The sequence below is a fragment of the Mizuhopecten yessoensis genome, unplaced genomic scaffold (assembly GCF_002113885.1).
Source record: "Mizuhopecten yessoensis strain PY_sf001 unplaced genomic scaffold, ASM211388v2 scaffold10403, whole genome shotgun sequence".
In the NCBI taxonomy this organism is placed as follows: domain Eukaryota; kingdom Metazoa; phylum Mollusca; class Bivalvia; order Pectinida; family Pectinidae; genus Mizuhopecten; species Mizuhopecten yessoensis.
This window is the reverse complement of record NW_018408529.1, coordinates 385,485-409,613: the sequence shown is the minus strand read 5'-3', so window position 1 is coordinate 409,613 and position 24,129 is coordinate 385,485. Positions and strand designations below refer to the sequence as shown.

Sequence of the window (24,129 nt, the reverse complement as noted above, 5' to 3'; positions counted from 1 at the left end):
ATGAAATATGTGTGAATGTTAAAGGCTCATTAAAGCTTTATCAGTGGTGATAAACAAGTTTTATCTTTTCTGTACGAAAAACATGACATTTGAACTATTTCAAAAGATACATAAATTCTAGAGAAGTTTTGACATTTGCAATCTTACAACGGAAACTGATAAAGAATCTCAAGGTTCCTGAAGTTTACCAACCAATCAATGTGATGATGTGGTAGTAGCAGTTTTCCTTGGTAACCATGACAATTGGCTGACATCTATTTCACAAACCCAAAAAGTGTTTCTGAAAACTAACCTACACGTACATCTGTGTTGCAAACCAACAGCAGCCTTGACAATTAACTCAACCTTTATTTTCCTTTTTATTTTACAAACCAGACCTGCACTTGTTCTATAAACCAGTATAGTCATCTAAACAGCTATCTTGACAACTGATACATCTCTGTTTTATAAACCAACGGTAACTCGACAAATTGCCTACATCTGTTTAACAAACCTATTCAAAAGTATCTCTGAAACTTTTGGAGACAGACCTACATCTATTTTGAAAACTTACACTTACCTTGACATTTAATCACCTGTATCAGTTTTAAAGAGTCAAAGTTCACGGCTAACTTGCCAAATAAAATATTTGGTTTAGTGATGGACCTTTCAGGGGAGATTTTGTAGAATATTATAAAGGAGGGAGTCATTCATGATGACTTTCATTTTTACAAAAAACAAAAGATAGAAGAGGCCTGTATCTACATCATTCATCATTTTGGAATATATATGTATGAATTATTCTGTCATGACTTAACTTGGGATGTTTTAACCCTATAGTAATATCAATATGTGAATTAAGCCATATTAAGATCTGGGTACCCTTTGCTTTGCCGAATCCATTATTTTCCAAGCTGTACGTCTGTCAGAAATTTTGAGCTGACATCACAGTAGTGTTAAATGCGGGTGGTAATTTTAACTACACTTCTTGAAGCCCTGCATGGTTAATTCTACAACACATATTTAACAGTCAAACATTATGTCACAAGTGTTCCATTCAGCTACACAGATTGTATATATGTCTGCTGGTAACACTTGTGATAACGATCCTTTGCCGTGCTTTTGTCTTGGCATTTTTCTTCTAAACATTTTGTCATGTTTTCAGGGTTTTCTATAGTCTTCAACTGTCGCTTAGTCATACAGTCAAGTCTTCAGCACGTTTCATTCAATGACCTGGACGGGATGTGGGCTAAATGTCACAAGGATCGTGAATTAACGTTGAACATGCCCCAAATTTAATTGGAGACCAGATAGAATATTTCATAGGAAAAAATGACACAAATTCTTTGTCATCAATGCGAATCTAGGCATTTCATAACAAAGAATGGAACACATACTAATTTAGTATATATTTCTTTAATTTTTGCATGACAGCAGGCATCCATACAAAATAACAATCAATCTGTAGGTCCGTACTTTGTAGGGTAAATCCGTAGAAGTTCCCAGGTTATCATATTGATGGAGTGCCAGTAGTTCTTGTTAAAGGTTTAGCCCCTGACCCTATTACGCCCTATCCCTCAGGCAAGGTGAGCTAAAACAGGCTTTATAATCATTAATAGGCCACAATTCACTTAGTGTGAAGGGAAAATTGATTTGTTTTAACATTGCTAGGGCATGAATATTGAACAAAACTTTCCGTCATAAGCTTCTAAAAATAAAACGCCTTAATGTTTTTTCTTGAAGTAATCATCAGATTTATAGCCTAGTTCATGTCAATAATGTTAGGAAATATAAAGTAAACCAGAACAGTTATTCGTCTCAACATGATAATGAAGAAAAATGTGTCTATAGTCGAGGAATGACAACTGATTCCCCCGACACCACGTAACACACATCTAACAGGAGGCCATTACGGTATCTACACCCCTCTTCTGTTACAGTACCAGGCAGGGCGCAGTCAAACACAGACACAAGGCAAAATTGTGTTAGTTAGCGACAAGCCGACACAGGGGGCAGGTTATAAACCAAATTAATGGAGGAAAATTTGATTTTTCCTGTTGCTTTCCTAAACAGAGCCGACACGGTTCGGTATTGATTAGGCCAGCCTGCATATCTTGTGTGTACCGAGGCAGACACTGCAAACAATTAGCCATCCAGAGGAAACTAAAATTTGTAAATTAGTGATAAAACTATTGACTTGGTTAAAACAGTGAATCATAATCTAACATCTGTTCCCGTTTCCAAAAGGTGGCATTCTAATTGTGTTTCACATCGCTCCATCGGTCTTAAATAACGTTGGTTATATTAATCTGAAAGCCATGCAACACTCTGCTAATAGCTACTGCTCAAAATACAAGTCTTCACTTCTGCTCCAAGAGAGCTAGAGCTAACCCTGGTCAGTGATATGAAGCATTAACAGTAAGATTCATCATCTGCTAGGGGGCCAGTCTCTCACAGCATAACCTTCCAGTATGCTGTTGTTCATCTATACAGTTGGGTTGACTGAATTAAGCTGTCTCTCACAGCATAACCTTCCTTTATGCTGTTGGTCATCTATACAGCTGCGTTGACTGAATTAAGCTTCATCTATACAGCTGCGTTGACTGAATTAAGCTGTCTCTCGCAGCATAATTAACCCCTCAGTATGCTGTTGTTCATCTATACAGTTGGGTTGACTGAATTAAGCTGTCTCTCACAGCATAAACTTTCAGTATGCTGTTGTTCATCTATACAGATGGGTTGACTGAATTAAGCTGTCTCTCACAGCATAAACTTCCAGTATGCTGTTGTTCATCTATACAGTTGGGTTGACTGAATTAAGCTGTCTCTTACAGCATAATCTTCCAGTATGCTGTTGTTCAAGCCGTCTCGCACAGCATAACCTTCCAGTATGCTGTTGTTCATCTATACAGTTGGGTTGACTGAATTAAGCTGTCTCTAACAGCATAAACTTCCAGTATGCTGTTGTTCATCTATACAGATGGGTTGACTGAATTAAGCTGTCTCTCACGGCATAACCTTCCAGTATGCTGTTGTTCATTTATACAGCTGCGATGACTGAATTATGACTTGATCAATGACACACAGTAGCTATAACTAATGCTGTAGCGTAACTAGACTGGGTTGATTGGCAAAGACCAGGTGGCTCAATTGTTAGAGCATCTGTCTAGACATCGGAGGGTCACAGGTGTGAACCCTGGACGTGCATTTTTCCGCTTCTACTACATTTGGCGTTCAACAAAATATACCCAAGGAAGGTGGTATAGGGTCTCATGTGTTTTCGGGTTGAAGACTTTGTTTAAGGAGGGAGGAATGTATAGCGGAACTAGACTGGACAGATTGTTAGCAACCATTTAGTTGCCATTTATATATATATAGTGTCTATGCATTTTTCTGCTCCTACTCAAATCTCTCAATTCTGAGTCGGAAAATCTTTCTTTTACAAGCGCTCAAACCTACTGTTAATAAGCTCAGGGTAAAATAGAAACTACATCAAAAATGAAAGGTTTTAAAACAATAAAAATAAATACCTTTCTTTTTTCATTTTGTTTTTTAAAATCTCTGTGAATTCTGAATAGAAAATAAAGTCTGTCAAGTAAGCTTATTGACTGTATACGAGGTCTGGTAATTAGGTCTACTCAATTCTATACACATGCCTATCGAATCAGCCTCTCTTGATTTCTCTCCGGATAAATTCCTGTCTTGGACCAGTATAATCCTGGAATTTCTTTCATCAGGAAATCTATGTTAATTTGTCAACAGACAATTACATTAGGATTCTGTGTCCGTCGTCTTAGACTGAGGCGAAGCGTGAAACGCAGGCATCATTTGCAAACAAGAATGTCACCAAATAAATTTGGTTTCCATTTTAGGCAGCACTAACTCTTTCACCACTGTAGACCATAATGGACTCATCAAGATCAATGTATGGTATAGTCTACTAAAGTTACCTAGAGGTGAAAGGGTTAATCTGTCCATAGTTGTGAGGAATCTACCCGAGAGGATCATCGGGTGTTTCTATTGTCAACCTGACAATACTGGGCAGATCTGCGCAGGTGTTGTGAGCAGTTTCAGGGCTTACATTGTGTACCAGCTTTGCAATACTAATGTCTTATACAAAAAGACGTCATGATGTCTTTAAGGGGTGTCACAATACGCCAAGAGTGTAATCACGATATTTAGAGATTATCATATGACCATTTTGATATCACACCCCATATCAGCCCGAGAGTCCTCATGTCAACCAGAGGGCCGAAGGGCAGAGGGCTGATATCAGGACTCGAGGGCTGATTGGGGGTGTGATATCAAAATGGTCATATCATAAACTTTTTATCATATGTTTTTTTCCTTTAAAATAAACATAACATACACAAACAAATCATTTCTTCATTTTATTTACTGATATTCATAAAAATGATAACAAAAACAATGATTTATATAAACAAAACAGTAACAACTATCATAAAAAGTCAACATTTAGAAATTCCTAAATTCCAACCAAATTACATGGTTATTAATAGTTTTAACAATATAACACAATGGATCTGGTTGGAATTCAATTTAATCACTGTCTGAATCGATAATCAACACAATACAATTTTCAATATCCATTGGGCATTCCTCACTTAATGATTACAGTAATACTAACTAGAACCAACAGCTACCAAGCTTATAGAACTATTTATTATTCATTTGAATACTGTACCTACCTAAACCAAGCGCCCCTTTTTCATACAGAATTGACACTTCTTCCTTATTTAGTGAATCAGCAGCATTTGGGCCAGCAGCATTTGGGCGGTTTCCTTTGCCTTGAGTCTTCAAATTCTTCATTTTGGCACTTAGCACATCACGAGAATGTTTGAATTTAATATCGGTCAAAATATTGACGTCGTAGTGTTTTTCCTGTAGGTAACGGTTAATGCTGGATTGTAAACACCTCAGACTTGATGGTTCGTACTCTGACGTTCATGAAGAACCTGCATCATTTTTTTTTTTTTGGCCATGTAATCCGCCAACTGAACCGAGTCAATAGACTCTGGAGATCTCCATTCATTTTGAGACATCAGATAATCCGTGAAAATTTTGATGTCGGATTGCGTTTTTCTTGCAGTATTCTTGTTCCTCATGAAAGATGAGGAAATGTATCCTTGTTCTTCCTAATGTTCCACGAAAGCTTTGGTATCATTAACTAGCATTATTAAATCGCCCCCCTGCATCCATTAAACGTTTCGTCTCCTTTTCCAGGATTAATTCATCTAGTTCAACAATCCTTGATGACAGTTCCTCTTAAATCTCCTCGCCAGTACTAGCTATAGTCGCCATCATTGTTTTTGTTTACGCAGACGACAGGTGTATCACACTAATAAGCAAATCCAAATACAGAAGCGGCGCCATCCGAAAATTTGGGTGTGGCTTTGTAAAACAATCTTTAAATAATTTTCCATGAAACGGCATTTATTCCATGCCAACAATTCATTTGTTTACATTAAAAGCACACAACAATAAGCGGAAATGGCAAAATCCGGAAATTTAGGAGGGGGTGTGATATCACTTTTCTTGGGGGTGTGATATCACTTTCAAGGGGGTGTGATATCACTCCAAGGGGTGTGATATCACCCGGGCTGATATCAACTTGTGGAAATTTTAGACTTATCACATATACAAAAAGGGTGTTATTATTAGTAAACATATGATAATTAGAGATTATCATATGACCATTTTGATATCACACCCCATATCAGCCCGAGAGTTCTGATATCAGCCAGAGGGCCGAAGGGCAGAGGGCTGATATCAGGACTCGAGGGCTGATTGGGGGGGTGATATCAAAATGGTCATATCATAAACTTTTTATCATGTTTTTTCCTTTAAAATAAAAAAAACATATTTCTTTATTTTGTTTATTGATATTCATAAAAATGGTAACAAAAACAATGATGTATATAAACAAAACAGTAACAATTATACGTAAAAAGTAAGTGAGACATCACTCCAAGGGGGTGTGATATCACTCACTCCAAGGGGGTGTGATATCACGCGGGCTGATATCAACTTGTGGAAATTTTAGACTGGGTGTTAATTAACAGTAAAAGTATGGGTATGAGGGATATAAGTTTATGATCCCCCGTGGACTATTTCCCGAGGCAAAGGAGAGGAATAATGTTTAATTATACTTATACAAACACTCCCTCACAATATATTAAATATGATTAGACAACAAATTTTCAACAGTTGTGACACTTTATTAACAAAACAAAACAAAATCTTGAGAATTTCCATGTCTGCGATATCCAAACCCTTTTCAGTGAGATAGCTAGAGAGCAATGTAACGGATGCCTGTACTGGTTTTTTTGTGTTCCAACTGTCTTTTGCCTCCAATATGTCCGACAACTCGCTCTTGTCCAACACAGAAAACCTGGGGGTTGCCATTTCTGTTGTCGTCTGTCAACAACAATGCAAGGTGAAGGTCGGTCCAGAAAGTACCGGCTCCGCTGGCTGGAAATTGCCGACGTAATTCGATTGCGCTGATTGGTCAATATTCGGTCAGGCCCCGCCCAAGATGTCACTCAATTTCCCGCATTTTCCGAGGGAAATAGTTTCAAAACTATCGCACCCCTCCAGACGAACTATTTCCCTGGCATGCAGTTAGAGGGGAAATAGCTTGTTTATGTGGTTACTTTTGTATAGTGTAAAATAAGTAGCGGTATAATAATATTAGTAAACATATGATAAATTGCAATATAGAATGAATATATTGCGATACGTATCCCGATATATTGTCATTGGAAGGATGTGCTCAATTTTATAAGAAGTTGTTGTCAGAATGGTATCAAACTTAATCATGTATAAAATGGATTACATAGATTTAAGAATTTTATCAAACCAACCATGGATTACAAAATTTGAACTAATTCCCATCACTATTAAAAGTTTTATGCTTATTGGCATATCTGTTAGAATTTGTAGTAATTTGCAAAGTTAAAACACCAAGCAGAATGTGATACATAAAAATATGCTTTTGAAAAACGTTGCTATAAAGCAATATTTCGTCACTGTTTTGTGGTACGATACAATATACCTGTGTATTGCGATATGCCTGTTTTGTGGTATGATACAATATACCCGTATATTGCGATATGCCTGTTTTGTGGTACGATACAATATACCCGTGTTTTGCGATATACCTGTTTTGCGATATACTGTGACAGCCCTAATGATGTCAGATTTTGTTTGACCTAATATAACACTGGCTTTGAAATAAAGACCTTAACATCACTGTTCACAACCGACACATTTCTATATCGATAATGATGAGTCGTTAATTGGGAATTGGCGTTTACAAGTTTTATTTGCTTTTAATACATTTCTATTTAACAATAAAATACTGTCTATACCAAAAAGACATTTATCACAGTTCATCATTGTCATTTTTGCCGCCATAACAAGCATGTTGAATGCATCAGGAAGGCTGGTATTACCGGTAATGCACATACAGCTGATCATATATATTATTTCCATTGTGAAGCGCTATAATTACTACTGAGCATAAATGTATAGAGAAGGGTAAATGGAATACAAATTCTCGACATTCAGTACGCTACTTTATTTATTTTTTATTTTTTTGATGAGCACTACCATTGAAGTATATTCCTATTCTCCTATTGTTTATTCGCAGATGTCCTTCCATGACCAGCAGGCGTTGCACTATTACGATTCTACAGAAGCTGACATTTAATTTTGAGTCCGTTAGTGGAGACACTGGAACAACTGTTTACTCGGATGAAAGTTTCACAGTTGTTGTATAATATTGTTATGATAAGACGGCTAGTCTATAAACCCTGCCTGACCCCTCCTGTAGTCTATAAACCCTGCCTGACCCCTCCTGTAGTCTATAAACCCTGCCTGACCCCTCCTGTAGTCTATAAACCCTGCCTCCCCTCCTGTAGTCTATAAACCCTGCCCGACCCCTCTGTAGTCTATAAACCCTGCCTGACCCATCCTGTAGTCTATAAACCCTGTCTGACCCCTCCTGTAGTCCATAAACCCTACCTGACCCCTCCTGTAGTCTATAAACCCTGCCTCCCCTCCTGTAGTCTATAAACCCTGTCTGACCCCTCCTGTAGTCCATAAACCCTACCTGACCCCTCCGGTAGTCTATAAACCCTGCCTCCCCTCCTGTAGTCTATAAATCCTGCCTGACCCCTCCATTAGTCTATAAACCCTACATGACCCCTCCTGAAGTCTATAAACCCTGCCTGACCCCTCCTGTATTCTATAAACCCTGCCTGACCCCTCCTGTATTCTATAAACCCTGCCTGACCCCTCCTGTATTCTATAAACCCTGCCTGACCCCTCCTGTAGTCTATAACCCCTGCCTGACCCCTCCTGTAGTCTATAACCCCTGCCTCCCCTCCTGTAGTCTATAAACCCTGCCTGACCCCTCCTACAGAAATAACATAGTCCATATCCTCAGAGAATTTTGATGTTACATTTGTTGTGACATTATAAAACTTTTCTAACGTAAGTGCACTTGAGCTACCACAACCCTTGAGATACGGTTGCTCTATGTAACTGTCAGAAGCAGTCATCGGCTCGCAGTTCTAAGCCACCTTGGTTTTCTTTAGTTCAAACTTCAGCTCAATGCTTTTAGAGAAATTAGATTTATTCCATAAGTTTGCTGGGAATCATCTGCGGCTAAATTTGAATTGCAGTATACATGTTGTGCCTTTATAGTGCTTCCCTCAATAGTAATTTGATTTACAACACTGTATGTAGTATTCCTCTAGATAAAATACAAACAAACATTTAATTCCCTGAGATGCCAGCTACCCCTTGCTCTTGGCGAAAGCAATTTGTATAAACCTTTCTCAGAAATCCATTTTCTTCCAGGTTTGTCTTCAGTAGCCATGACAACAGCTTATTTTATCTCCAAATTAGTATTCCAGAATTTGCTAAGTGCTGTAATTTATATTAGGAAATTCCTCATAAGGTCAAGTAAATGCAGTAAAACCTTGTTATACCGCCATTGTAAAGAAAAAATTGGCATTATAAAAGGGATTCAAAACTAGATTGAGGAACTTAAAAGGTTGAACGAAAAAAATAAATTAAGGCATGATTATTGTTGTTAAGTGAAGTGGCAAATAAAAAATAACTGCATAATATTTAGCTAGTAAGTGGAACTGTTTATTAAGGGTTTCTCACATTTCTTGAGGTCTCCGTCTCATCAATTCACACGGAATTAAACAGAGACTTGCTGCAATGCATTCTGGGTCATTCATCATTTGTACTCTCCTGCACACCCTTATTTAATATATACCCCCAATCTACACAATCAATACTTCAATCTTCGAATGAGTTTTAAAGTAATGAATGTGTATCACAAGTACATAGGTTTGTCAGACACAAGTACACAATGTTTATACTGCCCAGCACCCTCGAAGTGTGATTCAAAGTGAAGCTACAGCATCCACATCCTGCAAGCAGGAAATGTAATTTTGACCATTAGTTTTAATTTCATATTATAACATGAAATTACATTCAGCCTCCGCATCTCACAAGCCTTTGTTAACGCCCGACAAAGAGCAAACTTGTGTGCAGTAGAATTGCATTAATCTGGGAACTTTTTATATCCAGGACCCGAGTCAGGCACATGACACCCACAGAGCAGTATACGTAGCTCATCAGTATTCTGAAATTAATTTTCTCCTCTTCGTTCACACTAGGGGTGTCGCAATATGCCAAGAGTGTATCACGATATATTGCAATACAGAATTTATATATTGCGATATGTTTCCCGATATATTGTCATAGGAAAGATGTGCTCGATTTTATAATAAGTTGTTGTCAGAATGTTATCAAACTTAATCATGTATAAAATGGATTACATATAATAAGATTTTTGTCAAACCAACCATGGATTACAAAATTTGAACTAATTCCCACCACTAATAAAAGCCTGTTTTATGCTTATTGGCATATCTGTTAGAATTTGTAGTAATTTGCAAAGCTAAAACACCAAGTAGAATGAGATACATAAAAAATAAGCTTTCAATAAAAACATTGCAATACAGCAATATTTCATCTCTGTATTGTGGTACGATACAATATACCCGTGTATTGCGATATACCTGTTTTCTGATATATTGTGACAGCCCTAGTCCACACTAGTATACCTCTCGGCAACCAACAGATGTGCCACCGCCTTCATTTCCTTATGATGAATTTGATCCTTGGATCAATCCTTCAATTTGTTCAGTTGTTCTTGAGAATTAGTCTTTACATATACATATATATATATATATAACACAATATTCACACAATTGGACCTTGCCCCTCTGCCTCAACCCTCCAGGTATTTCTATTATGAAATATTAAACACTTTTGATTCTGGAGTATATTTCAAGTTAAAAGAATAAATGTGGAACAGATCTTTCAAAGTAATTTGTATATGTGCATTCTCATTTCCCTTCATATAGATGAGCTAAATTGTTTTCACTGAGATTACAATTATAACTGCTTTCAAATAATGGTTCAAGTTTTTGTAGATTCAAATCCTCATAACCATATTTTACTGAAACAAGAGATAATTGACATTTCATCAGATCTGGATTCAGGATTGGAATATTTTTTTCTTCTTATCTTAAATATTCCTCGATCCTGGTGCCCAATCCCGGTGCCCGATCCCGGTGCCAATCCCGGTGCCCGATCCCGGTCCCGGTGCCCGATCCCGGTCCCGGTGCCCGATCCTGGTGCCCGATACCGAGTTCCAGCAATAAATCATACGACATAACAAGAACTTGAGCATATTAATAAATCATGTCGCCCGAAAAAGCAGATAATTATAGAAAAACTTTTAATATTGATTTATTTTTAATCATCTATATATACACTTTACAGCTACCCTCCAATTGCTTTGGTAAACTAGCGGTATTTACAGATGAATACAGTACCTAACACCAGTCTGTGACGTTAACTTTTCCCCTCACTAGTCATTTTGACTAGTGAACCCAGAATTTCAGTAGTCCGAATGTTAATTTGCTAGTCCAAATTATAGACTCTCTATTTTTCTAGTGTCTACTGAGATGGAAATTTCAAAATTCACAAAATATAAATACAAATTAAAAGATATCAGTAAACAGGCTTTATTAGTTAAAAATTGAATAATAAAATAAAATACCTAGTATAGGTCTTTATAAAATAAAGACAAGGTTAAGTCGATATATATGTAGCTTCGATGAAAAGGATAAGATCACTTGTGTCATTGTGCAAAATGCGTATAAATGGCAATATATCCCTTTTATAGTGGAAAAAGTTACACTTAAGTCCAGACTTAAATTTACTAGTCGTGGGCATCGGACTATAGTGCCTAACGTCGCAGACTGTAACACCTTTACAATTGATTTCCCAATCGTAGCTCATCAACTTCATGGTACTGTAGTACCGTTATTATAGACTACATCATCCAATATTTGCTGTACGTATTTCAGGTACTATTGTAAAGTTTACCGTAACCCATTGATCATCTGGAAGAACAAACGTATAAATAGAACGTTCCATTCATTCTCGTTCATCTTGTAGCCCTGTAACCCGAGTGAATTGATTTCAATCGATGACATAATGAGTTGATTATAGTGAGACTGGGAGGAATGGCTTAATTAGAATCAATCGTGTCACTCACAGACATCTGTAGTTTGATAAGGCAATGAATCACAACAATAAAATCGTACATCAATGATTCCCAGCAATAAAATCGTACATCAATGATACCCAGCAATAAAATCGTACCTCATTGAATTACAATGATAAATGATCATACAGCAATGAATTACAACGATTTACAACAACAAATTATACAGCAATGATTTACAACAATAAATCATACAGTAATGATTTACAACCATAAATCCAAATTTGGGAATGAACGGTTATGATCAGATATGAAATATTTGGATTCTGTTGGGAAAACTGGCAATTGATATCTTTTCGTTTGTTCAAATTTAATAACATGATTAACAGAACTAAATTTCTCACTGTGATAGTATTTGATGATGACAGTCATTGTACTTCACTCTCGGTAACATTATAAATGTTCTGGATCGATCCACCACAACAGAATGGGTCTGATCATCCGTCTGATCATCTGTCTGATCATCTCAGGCATAGGAAAATAAAACAATCATAAAACAAACAGCCCAAACAATAGTGCTAAAATGGCAGAAATGTGTTCAATATTTCTCAAAATGTCACATTATTGCAAGTTTCTTTGGTCAAATTTAATTTTTGGTTGTTTCACACTAAAATAGCCTGATAAAAACCAACTGATATTCCAGGCCAAATATTTTAGCAGAGTTATGACCGCAGGCTGATTTCAGACCAAATATTTCAGTAGATGACCGCCACACAGTACAAGACCAAGTTCTCAGATGTTTGACCAAAGATTTTACCAGAATGACTGCCATATGATGTCAGACCGAAGATTTTAGACGAATGACCCCTACCTGATGCGAGACCAAATATTTAAGACGAATGACCGCTACCTGATGTGTCAGACCAAATATTTTAGACGAACGACCGCTACTTGATGTGTCGGACCAACTATTTTAGCCGAATAACGGCTACCTGATGCGAAACGTACATGTACCAAACACTTTAATAGAATCCTTGCCACACGATATCAGACTTAAACCTTCCAGAGAAACGACCGTACGTCAACTTAAGATTTCAGCTTGAGATTTGAGAAGATGTTTGTGATACCGAAGCCTGATGTCAAGCCAAAACTTAAGGGAATGACTGTCACATGCTTTTTACACCAGATTATGTCAGACTGAAGATTTCAGGGAAATACCCCCACCTGATGGACGACAACCACCTGATGTCCTGACCAAAGATTAATCCCACGCTGTAACAGCGCCCTCATTTGAGAAAGATGATGACTCATGCAGCATCAAACCTGGGCATGATGTTAGGGAATGTGGGGGAACCGTCACAAATATGATAAAAACAACCTAATGTAATAACACAAGGGCCGGCCGGTTACAATGGGGGATTACGGCAACAAGGCCCACTTATGTTCACAAAAGATATATGAACAGGAAAACCTGCAAGATATTAACCACTATAATCATATTTTGTTGCTTAGCAATTAAAGGATTCCAGCTATTTTGGTAATCTATTGATTATAAATGTTAGTACAAATTAGGTGTCTCTCCTTCGGCAGCGACAGTGGCACGCTGGTTTCTCAGACCAGTGGTAATTATATGCTTTGCTATTAAAACCATATTTGTATCCCAGCTTGTATACGATTCTATTGTTATACAGATCATAAATGCATTGTTAAAATTAGGTTTCCTGTCACACTATTTACTCATTCAACTCTGAAATTTTATATTGAACTATTCAAACATTTGATTTGGAAGTGTTAAAATGTGTCTCTAGGGGTGAATAAGTAAAAGCTCAAATAAAATCTCACATTATTCATTGTGGAACATAATTTGGTTCTCTTTGTTTTTTTACAGCGAGTAGCTAGTAAAAAATATTGTGAAGCTGATCTAAAACATCAAATTCCATCGAAGCTGATCTAAAAGGAGGCACGGTAGTCTAGTGGTAGGACGCTGGGCTCGTGACCGAATGGTTGCGTGTTTGAGTCATGGCACGGCACTGTGTTGAATCTTTGAGCAAGATACTTTACTCCGCTTGTTCCAGTCTACTCAGCTGTAAATGAGTATGTTTTTGGGCAGTGCTAGAATTGTTGAATGCTAGCTGTTAGTGCCGAAATGGCAGCTCCGGCTGTATGCTCCCCAGGGAGTTGAGAAAGATATTGGCTGGTTGCAAAGGCCCTATAACCACGGATAATATTTGTGAACAACTTTGAGACGACCTACGAACTAGGTTGTGATAAGCGGTATATAAGAACCTCAAATTATTAAATATTATTATAAAACATCAAATTCTATTGAAGCTGACCTAAAACATCAAATCCCATCGAAGCTGACCTAAAACATCAAATTCCATCAAAACTGACCTAAAACATCAAATCCCATCGAAGCTGACCTAAAACATCAAATTCTATTGAAGCTGACCTAAAACATCAAATTCCATCGAAGCTGACCTAAAACATCAAATCCCATCAACCTGGAATCAAACATATTTATTGTTTTTTTGATAATATGTTGTGGAGGACTGTCCTCTACATAGTCCAACAAGGTCTTACACAGAACCTCTGTTAATCATCCTGGTCTGGGGTTTCTGAAGATTCTAAAACAGAAAGTAAAATAGCCATCCACCCCATTTTCCCTTATGAAGTCACCCCTGCAGGTGGGGGATCGGGAAAAGAATCTGCCAGCTGTTACCCACTGCATGTATCGTGGGAGGCGACTAATGTTTGAACCCCCTGCAGAATTGGGGATTTGCTTTGGTGTCCTTTATTTGGGGACACAAAAGCGACCAAAATATATCTGCTGCACCCATTGCAATATTTGGGATCTTTATCTTTTTTTCTACTTTTAACAACCTTTTATTTCCTAGCGCCTTGCTTAGCAACTGACCTCACTTATGGCTTTAATGTTGAGTGCTCGCCCAGGTGAGGTAGGCAATGGGTTCTATCCCAACGCCGGGACATACCAAAGTACTTAAACATGGTAGTTGTTATTCTCTGCTTAACGTTCAGCATTTAGGGGAATGGCAACAACTGATTCATCCGTTGTCAGTATAATGTGACCGGGCGGAATGCTGTGCTGGGTGCCTTCGACATAGTATTTCAGTGAGATAGCACTATAAAAGTTGGCATCAGATCCACGCTATCACAATGAAGCAAGCACACCAACATACCCTGTCTCCTGCATACACATGCGCAAGCACGCATACACTACACACATGGAGGCAGGTCCTTAAATAACCTTAGCTAAATAGGACGTTAAACAAAATTAAAACCAAACCCTAATGAAGTCCCATCTCTCTGATGCAAAAAGAAGTCACTCCTTCATTTTAACAACAGTAATTCCCTTTGCCAATGCCAATTAGATTTCAATCTCTTTACCAAGACTTGAAAAAGTCTTTTTACCTCTAAATATTGGACCCTGTCCATCTGCCCTAAGGCCTACAGGGGCAATAAACCTTTCATACAATATGCAAAATTCACCAGACTTGTTGAACTTCCTTTTTTCCTGGGACCCCCTATATCAAATTTAATATAAATCATTTCAGTAGTTCTGAATTAGTAGTCAAAGTTCTTTAAAGGAAAAAGTTAACGATGGATGAATAAAAGACAACCGAACTGGATTCCCGTCCAGGTCTGTGAGCTAACAGTTATTACAGACTAACACAGCCAACAGACATGGCTCACATTTTAAGTTACATTGTAATTATCCAAAAGAACTCCCAAACCTTGCTAAGTTTGTAATTTCACAAAGAAGTTTTTTGCACAACTAAAGAAAATAAAGTGATTGAAAAAAATAGAAATGTATATCACTAGAATCCTTTACAGAAATAACTCCATGGCGAACACATATATTGAAAGACCAATTTCTTTTTGGACTAGAAGAATCAATTTCTGCTTTTGGCAGTAAACTATAAATTTTTAACGCAACTATGGAAGTGTTCTCCCAGCAAATGAAAGCATTAACAGGTCGGAGGAGCTGATATATTCCACCCCGGGGAAATCTAGGCCGTGGTCTACCCTTGATTTAGTGTTGTGGACCAGTGAGATGTATTCCTGGGATGCCCACATATAGGCATATTTGACTAGTCATTGACATGTCTTAGAGCAAAAAACAAATAAAAAAATCTGACGTTTCTCCTTGACATTAATGTAAACTGTATGACATCTTCTCTCTCCTGAAATGACTCACTTTGATTTATCCTTGGTATTTGGGATCTGGTAGAGTTTTTAACAGACAATATGGACGCTGAAAGTGAAAATATGAATTTCGCAGTTCGTCAGTAGCTGTGACCTTTATTCAAGGTTAATTAGGCAGGGTTGAACAGTTAAAAGAATAAGGAAGTTTGGAGACAGCTAATAATTCTTGCAAGCAAGGGAAATAACTCATTAAACTTCCTTTCTGAAGCATGGGGAGACGACTCCAGTCAAATACCTTGTCAAAAGCATGGCGAGATAACAAGGTGCAACATTTTGCTAAGGCATGCATGAGCAAATGAAAATAGGTGAACTCCATCCTTAAAGGCATGGGGCGACAACTCTGTGGTAATTAGAATACAAGGGAGGTTGTGTATTGTACTTACTGCGACAGGAGAAACCATTGGTGCTGAGCACGTGTCCCTCCTTACAACCACAGAAGTAGCCATTGTCCATAGGCGTACAAATGTCAGCACAGACCTTGTCATGTTGGCAGTTACCTGGGGAAAGAAAACCGTATTGGTTAACCAGTTTGGCATCATCATCGTTGTCAGTATAATGTGACCGGGCGCATCATCATCATCTTATCATCATCATTATCATCATCATCATCATCATCAATCAATCATCATCATCATCATCATCATCATCAATAACAAAGCCTCTTGTGGAGTCAGCATTTGAATATGAACAAAGATCCATTTCCTCCACCAAAGGTTAATTGAAAAGGACTTTGACAAATAGTTTAATGCAATTCAATTCATTACACCTTACACTTATATTATGGACCTGTTGATCAGGTTGAATGTTACTTATATAGACCCTGAGTATGGTTCCTCCTACGAAACAATTGTTCCACCTATTGACCATGTGTAGCACTTTAAAGATGTGCATTGTGTATAGAATTAAAGTCGCCTGACTAGCTTCAGCTAGAGGGATTTTCTCTTTAGCTCAGTAGTAGAATGTCCGAACAGAAAGTTACAGGGTGATTGAGTTTGATCTCAGTAAACACACACATGTTATTTACACTACTGTCTTCCTATACTAACTGGTGCAGTTGGCTCTCCATATTCAAGGCAGTGGAGAACCCTTGAGGGGGTCAGGGTGGGGTCAAATGAACCTGGGTTAAGGAAGTCTTTAAGGGCAGTCTTCAAGGGCAAGACTTTGGAGGAAGGAGAGTAGTGTAAAGAATTACATTTTACGATGTGTCAAAGTTGCCTGACAGACCTCAGCTAGAGAAAATTTCTCTTTAACATCAGAGCAACCGACAATAAAGTCTCCGGGATTGTGGGTTCAATCTCCAGCGGGCTCACATGTTTTTTCTCTCATTATTTCAGTCCGTGGAAAGCAACCTACCAGGTGTAGTGATGTGTTGACCTTGAGAACTTGGATGTTGTACCGCGTACCTGACAGTAACATCTCAATATTTACAGCCACATCCCAGATAATTGTCTTCTGTCATGCAACACGCTCACATCGTGTGGCCTAGCTAGCACACTCCACCACATCAAACAGAGTACGAACTGCCCATCATTTCCCCAGTGTTTCTGAGATATACAGGAATAACCTTAAACGGATGGCCTCCCTTAGACATAATTATGATATAAACCTTTGATGCTTCAAATTTAGATCTACGAATGGTTTTAAGGCATTTGGAATATTTCCATAAGGGCTATTAATGATTCAGAAGTTCTTAAATGTACTAATGTGAATGAATTGAATTTAATAAAACATATATATCAGTTATATGAAACCAGCCAGATCGTGATTCAAACACAGGCCCAATACCACATTCTAAATGGCCACTCTACCAGCTCCGTTACATTGCCACATATTGACCCAGTTAAACGCTAATCCATGATCACTTTCCCCTTCATTTTTTGAGTCTTAACCAGAGAAGATAACATTATTTAACATCTAAACACAGCTATAGATCATGATATCCATTTGCCAAGCACATTACAGTACTGAAAGTATCGGTTACAGGTGCCAACTTAGCATTCTAACCTGACGACCTATATAATAATAGACGAATGCCCCACCAGCATAGACACAGTACTGGGTCATCAACCCAGCCAAGGTCTGCTATATATGTACAATCAAATCTGCACAAAAGACCACCCGTATTTAAAGCAATCCACCAGTTTTTCAGAGTAATTTTAAAAGTTTGTTTAATGGACTCATTCCCAATCGAAAATAACAGTAATTTTCCCCCATTTGCTTAGTTTAAAATTCCAAAATAATTGGCTTTGTTGTCTCATTGTAGCGTAGGTAGCAATGGAATGACAGAATGACCATGTTGACATAAATATAGGCTTAAATTATCATCCAAACTTTAGCCCTAAATGGTCCTTATGTCAGAGACGAATTTCCAAATTTCCTTCGAGGGTCGACATTTCCCAAAAACACAGCTCTGATGAATCCCTGCAATCCTTTTACTTAAAGGACAGCCATTTTCCCCTCGAATAACAACAGTTTACTATATGATTATAATACTCTTATCAAAAGACCATCTCTGGAAAGATTTCACTTTTAAGCCTTTGATTCCCTTGGATGATTGTTTAATACAGATTTGACAGATGTATGGTCGTAGTTTTACCTTGAATAAAAATAAAAGCGTATCACATTGTCAATATAAAGAGAACAAGATCCAAGCTGAAAGTCAAATGAAGACGACAACAGGAACTGAAGACTGAACTCCGGAACTTGATCCTGTCACTGTCACTATGAGCTATGGTGTTAAGAGGTGTTTCATAGTAATTCCGACAGACTAGCACCGCTTATCATGAGATTACTGGTCGCTATAGATGGCTTCAGGTCAGTCATGATGGAACCGAGAAGTGGAGACACTGCCGGGCAAGTTGTGCTTAATGCAGGTTTATGTCACCCAGACTAATCTGTTTATGTGGCATACAATGGCTAACAGTGGCCATCCACCGAACTCTGGACGGTCTGAAGGACACAAATCATCCTTCACACGGTATATGTGAAGCTGTATGTCATCCTTCACACAGTATATGTGAAGCTGTATGCACCGATGTTCTGAATCCCCAGCTACAAGCAACTGTTGTAAAGACACTAGTACATCTCTGTCATTGGTGTCCCATTCAGCGATCTGTTACCAAGTTTTCAAAACCTAGCAACATCCTCTCCTGAATACAAGTCTTAATAAACATTAGTCACAGGGTCTTAACAAACAGAAATGGTCAGATAGGATGCAAAAATAGAAAACAATGGGATGGAATACGGAGAGCCAATATTTCTTTGCTCTAACTATCTCCCACCAAACATCTAAATACACTATGGACAAAATGTCAGTGTATCTCACCAAATATCTTCAAACATTGAGGACCACCAAACATCTACAAACATTGAGGACCACCAAACATCTACAAACATTGAGGACCACCAAACATTAGGCCAATGTTATGTATATGTGTGAGCCCAATGTCTACATACTAGTATTAGGATATATAATTTCCCATCCAAGATTACCACACATTCAATGAGTGAGACTATTATTAATCTTCGGCTTGTAGAACCACCGTGTGTGTATGTATGGTACCCACCAAGTTTATCAATATGCCTGAACTGATGGAATGACTATTTTACTGATTCATGAGCCGCCATGCCTCTCAGCTTCCTCCGATACCAACATATCAGCTAATGGATCCATTGATTACCACAGTATCTTTACTTTCCATTAGACTTGCTACCTATATTTGATCTACAAATACGATACAGGCCGAAAACAATTAATGCCGACCAACATCGAACTACGATACACACAGCAAACAACACCAACCTTCATCACCTTATACATGGTACTTACACACAGAAAACAACACCAACCTTCATCCCCTTATTCATGGTACTTACACACAGAAAACAACACCAACCTTCATCACCTTATCCATGGTACTTACACACAGAAAACAACACCAACCTTCATCACCTTATCCATGGTACTTACACACAGAAAACAACACCAACCTTCATCACCTTATACATTGTACTTACACACACAGCAAACAACACCAACCTTCATCACCTTATACATGGGACTTACACACAGAAAACAACACCAACCTTCATTACCTTATACATGGTACTTACACACAGCCAACAACACCAACCTTCATCACCTTATCCATGGTACTTACACACAGAAAACAACTCCAACCTTCATCACCTTATACATGGGACTTACACACAGAAAACAACACCAACCTTCATCACCTTATACATGGGACTTACACACAGAAAACAACACCAACCTTCATCACCATATACATGGTACTTACACACAGAAAACAGCACCAACCTTCATCACCTTATACATTGTACTTACACACAGAAAACAACACCAACCTTCATCACCTTATTCATTGTACTTACACACACAGCAAACAACACCAACCTTCATCACCTTATCCATGGTACTTACACACAGAAAACAAAAACAACCTTCATCACCTTATACATGGTGCTTCATCACCTTATACATGGTACTTACAAACAGAAAACAACACCAACCTTCATCACCTTATCCATGGTACTTACACACAGCAAACAACCCCACCCTTCATCACCTTATACATTGTACTTACACACAGAAAACAACACCAACCTTCATCACCATATACATGGTACTTACACACAGAAAACAGCACCAACCTTCATCACCTTATACATGATACTTATACACAGAAAAAAACACCAACCTTCATCACCTTATACATGGGACTTACACACAGAAAACAACACCAACCTTCATCACCATATACATGGTACTTACACACAGAAAACAACTCCAACCTTCATCACCTTATACATGGGACTTACACACAGAAAACAACACCAACCTTCATCTCCTTATACATTGTACTTACACACACGGCAAACAACACCAACCTTCATCACCTTATTCATTGTACTTACACACACAGCAAACAACACCACCCTTCATCACCTTATACATTGTACTTACACACACAGCAAACAACACCACCCTTCATCACCTTATACATGGTACTTACAAACAGAAAACAACACCAACCTTCATCACCATATACATGGTACTTACACACAGAAAACAGCACCAACCTTCATCACCTTATACATGGGACTTACACACAGAAAACAACACCAACCTTCATCACCATATACATGGTACTTACACACAGAAAACAGCACCAACCTTCATCACCTTATACATGATACTTACACACAGAAAACAACACCAACCTTCATCACCATATACATGGTACTTACACACAGAAAACAACTCCAACCTTCATCACCTTATACATGGGACTTACACACAGCAAACAACACCAACCTTCATCACCTTATACTTGGTACTTACAGATAGAAAACAACACCAACCACCACCGGTACCCTACACAGTATAAATAAATTGATAAACAACAGCAAAAATCACCAACTACCACCCCACAAACAAGATAACGACAGCAAACTTAAAGCAAACTGTGATTCAAAATTATGAAAATAATTTATTGCTATATATATATTTGGACACTTTCAAATGTAAGATTGGATGCTGTAAATGTATACATAGAAACACTTTAAGAATATTGGATCAGAAATAAGACTACGTCGAATTCCATGTCTCCATGCAGACAAACTCTTAGAAACTTCCACTGTAGCTTTCCAATTACATACCCCTTATATATACATATATATATATATATGTCCCCTTCAGTTAATTGATTCTGGATATAACTGTAGCACAACGGGGTCAGCATGCTCCCGCTGAACTGTGGTAACTGTAGCATAACGGGGTCAGCATACTCCCGCTGACCTGAGGTAACTGTAGCACAACGGGGTCAGCATACTCCCGCTGAACTGTGGTAACTGTAGCACAACGGGGTCAGCATACTCCCGCTGACCTGAGGTAACTGTAGCACTACAGGGTCAGCTTACTCCCGCTGACCTGAGGTGGCTGAGTTGGTGAGACCAACAGTACAAATGATTGGAGGTCAAGTGTTCAAATCTCGTTCTGGCCTGACATTGAATTTTACACTCAAAAACTGTTTTTCGTAAAAATTCTGCAAGGTATGGTACATGGGTATTTTCAGAACGATTGATCAAAGCTATAGTCACATTAAAAAATAGTTTCCTATACACCATGATAGTTTCTGGCAGCTGAATTTAAATGTTGAACACATAACTGCAGTGAAAGAAAACTCAAATTTTACTATTTTTTTTGTGGTAAATGCTTTATCCCCGGTCCAACATATATTTTTGTTTCCATATTTTACGGAAACATAAAAGGTATCAATATCTTCATCATTTATATCTATCAATATCTTCATCATTTATATCTATCAATACCTTCATAATTTATATCTATCAATAAATGTTCATCATTTATAATCTTCATCATTTATATCTATCAATATCTTCATCATTTATATCTATCAATATCTTTATAATTTATATCTATCAATATCTTAATCATTTATATCTATCAATATCTTTATCATTTATATCTATCATATTCACCCTTTGATAAATATAACCTGCACTGCCTTGAGTCAATACCCACAATATTGATTATCATCTAAATGTACGCTCAGTTATAGCTTTTTTTTTATTTGAACATTTGATCTGGGGATCTAAAGCTTCTAAATACATCCTCTTTACTAATCTTTATCAGACAAAATCAAATTGACCCATAAACCTTTAACTTCTATAGGTTTTTTCGCTAGCCTTCAGGAATGTGATGGGTCGATGATTTCTGAAAGCATAGCCCAGTCAATACCTAATGGTTGTTTCCTTTCAACGAGTTTGAAGTTTCCTGTTGAGAGTCTAGATCTACAGACATTTTAGTTATGGAACGAAAAGATATGGTTTATGGTGTTATTATTTAACAAATATGGAATAATTTCACCTCCATGGGTATCTACACATATTGTACCAGGTACATTTGTATATAGACATTGATACTATCACAGGGGAACATGTAAATATACACTACAGTACAATACAAATAATCCTACAGCTAGGACTAATCATGAGATCGTAACAATATCTGAAGTCACGTTTTGTAACAATTTTATTTTGTTTGTTTGTGTTTTACGTCCTATTAACAGCTATGGTCATTAAAGGACGTGCCAGGTTTTGGTGGTGGAGGAAAGCCGGAGTACCCGGAGAAAAACCAGCGACCTGAGGCAAGTACCTGGCGACTGCCTCACATAGGCTTCAAACCTGTGACCCTGAGTGGTGGAGAACTGGGCTAGAGGTAGTAGAATGACAGACGCCTTAACTCATTCACCCCTGAAGACACATTTGAACTCTTCCAATTCAAATGTTGGAATAGTTAATTATGCAATTTCAGGGGTGAATGAGTTAACTACGTACTCGGCCAACAAAAAATCATAGGAATGTATGTCATAGCTGACACCTTATATGGGCAACACACCATAGGTCAGATTAGATCGAATATGTCGGAATTACACCTGTCTCATTTGGTTCTCATAGGTTTTCATAAGAAATAGAATAAAAATATGAAGTTGAATTAGATGGATGTTAGAACAAACAGGGGTCAGATTAAACAGGTTTTACTTTAGTTCACTATAGACATAACTTGTGGAGTATTCAATGATTAGGAGTCTTTCTCAGGAGGACATAACTGTAAGCAAGAATTTGCCATATAGCAGTTAACTTAATCAGTGGCTTTCAACTCTTTACTGTTCCCTTATCTTTTTTCTGGCCTATGGTTTGACCATAATTTCACCATAATTGTAATGACTTACTTGAAAAAAATGTGTCTATTAATATATTTACAAATTCTTTGAGTCATTCAAATATTCTTATTTTCCGAAAATGCTAAGCATCCTTGACGGCGGACGTGTTTATTATTTTACGTTGAATACAGTGTTATACTGTATATAATATAACTATACTCATTAACATGTCAGGCCAGCAATGCATATAACACTCTCTGCTATACCTTTGCTTACAGGAATCAATCTAGGTTTTAGGGGAATCTACCCTTTTTCAGATTTGGGGAAAATTAAAATTTTGATACAAAGCTCTAGTATTCCGTCTTTGCGTATTGCAGAGTTATCTTCTCTTGTGAGCAGGTATTGATTGTTACGTCATTGGTTTGTGTGAGAAAATAACCAACATACATGTGTGCAGTGTATCTCAATTTATAAATATTTTCAAGATTAAGATTGTAGAATTTTTGTTTAAATTATGTGAAGAAAATGTATATATCGATTATTATGCATTTTAATTGTTAAACTTTAAAGAAAACATATAGGGGAAATATT

The 24,129-nt window shown here is 37.6% G+C and overlaps 1 protein-coding gene across 1 annotated transcript in view; it reads right to left on the bottom strand.

Moving 5' to 3' along the window:
- The window catches only part of LOC110460454 (pikachurin-like), a 77,405-nt gene that overhangs the window by 38,186 nt on the left and 15,090 nt on the right, over positions 1 to 24,129 (bottom strand). Inside the window, exon 2 of the mRNA XM_021513371.1 lies at positions 16,213 to 16,326. Within this exon, the coding sequence (XP_021369046.1) occupies positions 16,213 to 16,326 (114 nt within the window). The remainder of the gene's footprint in view (positions 1 to 16,212; positions 16,327 to 24,129) is intronic.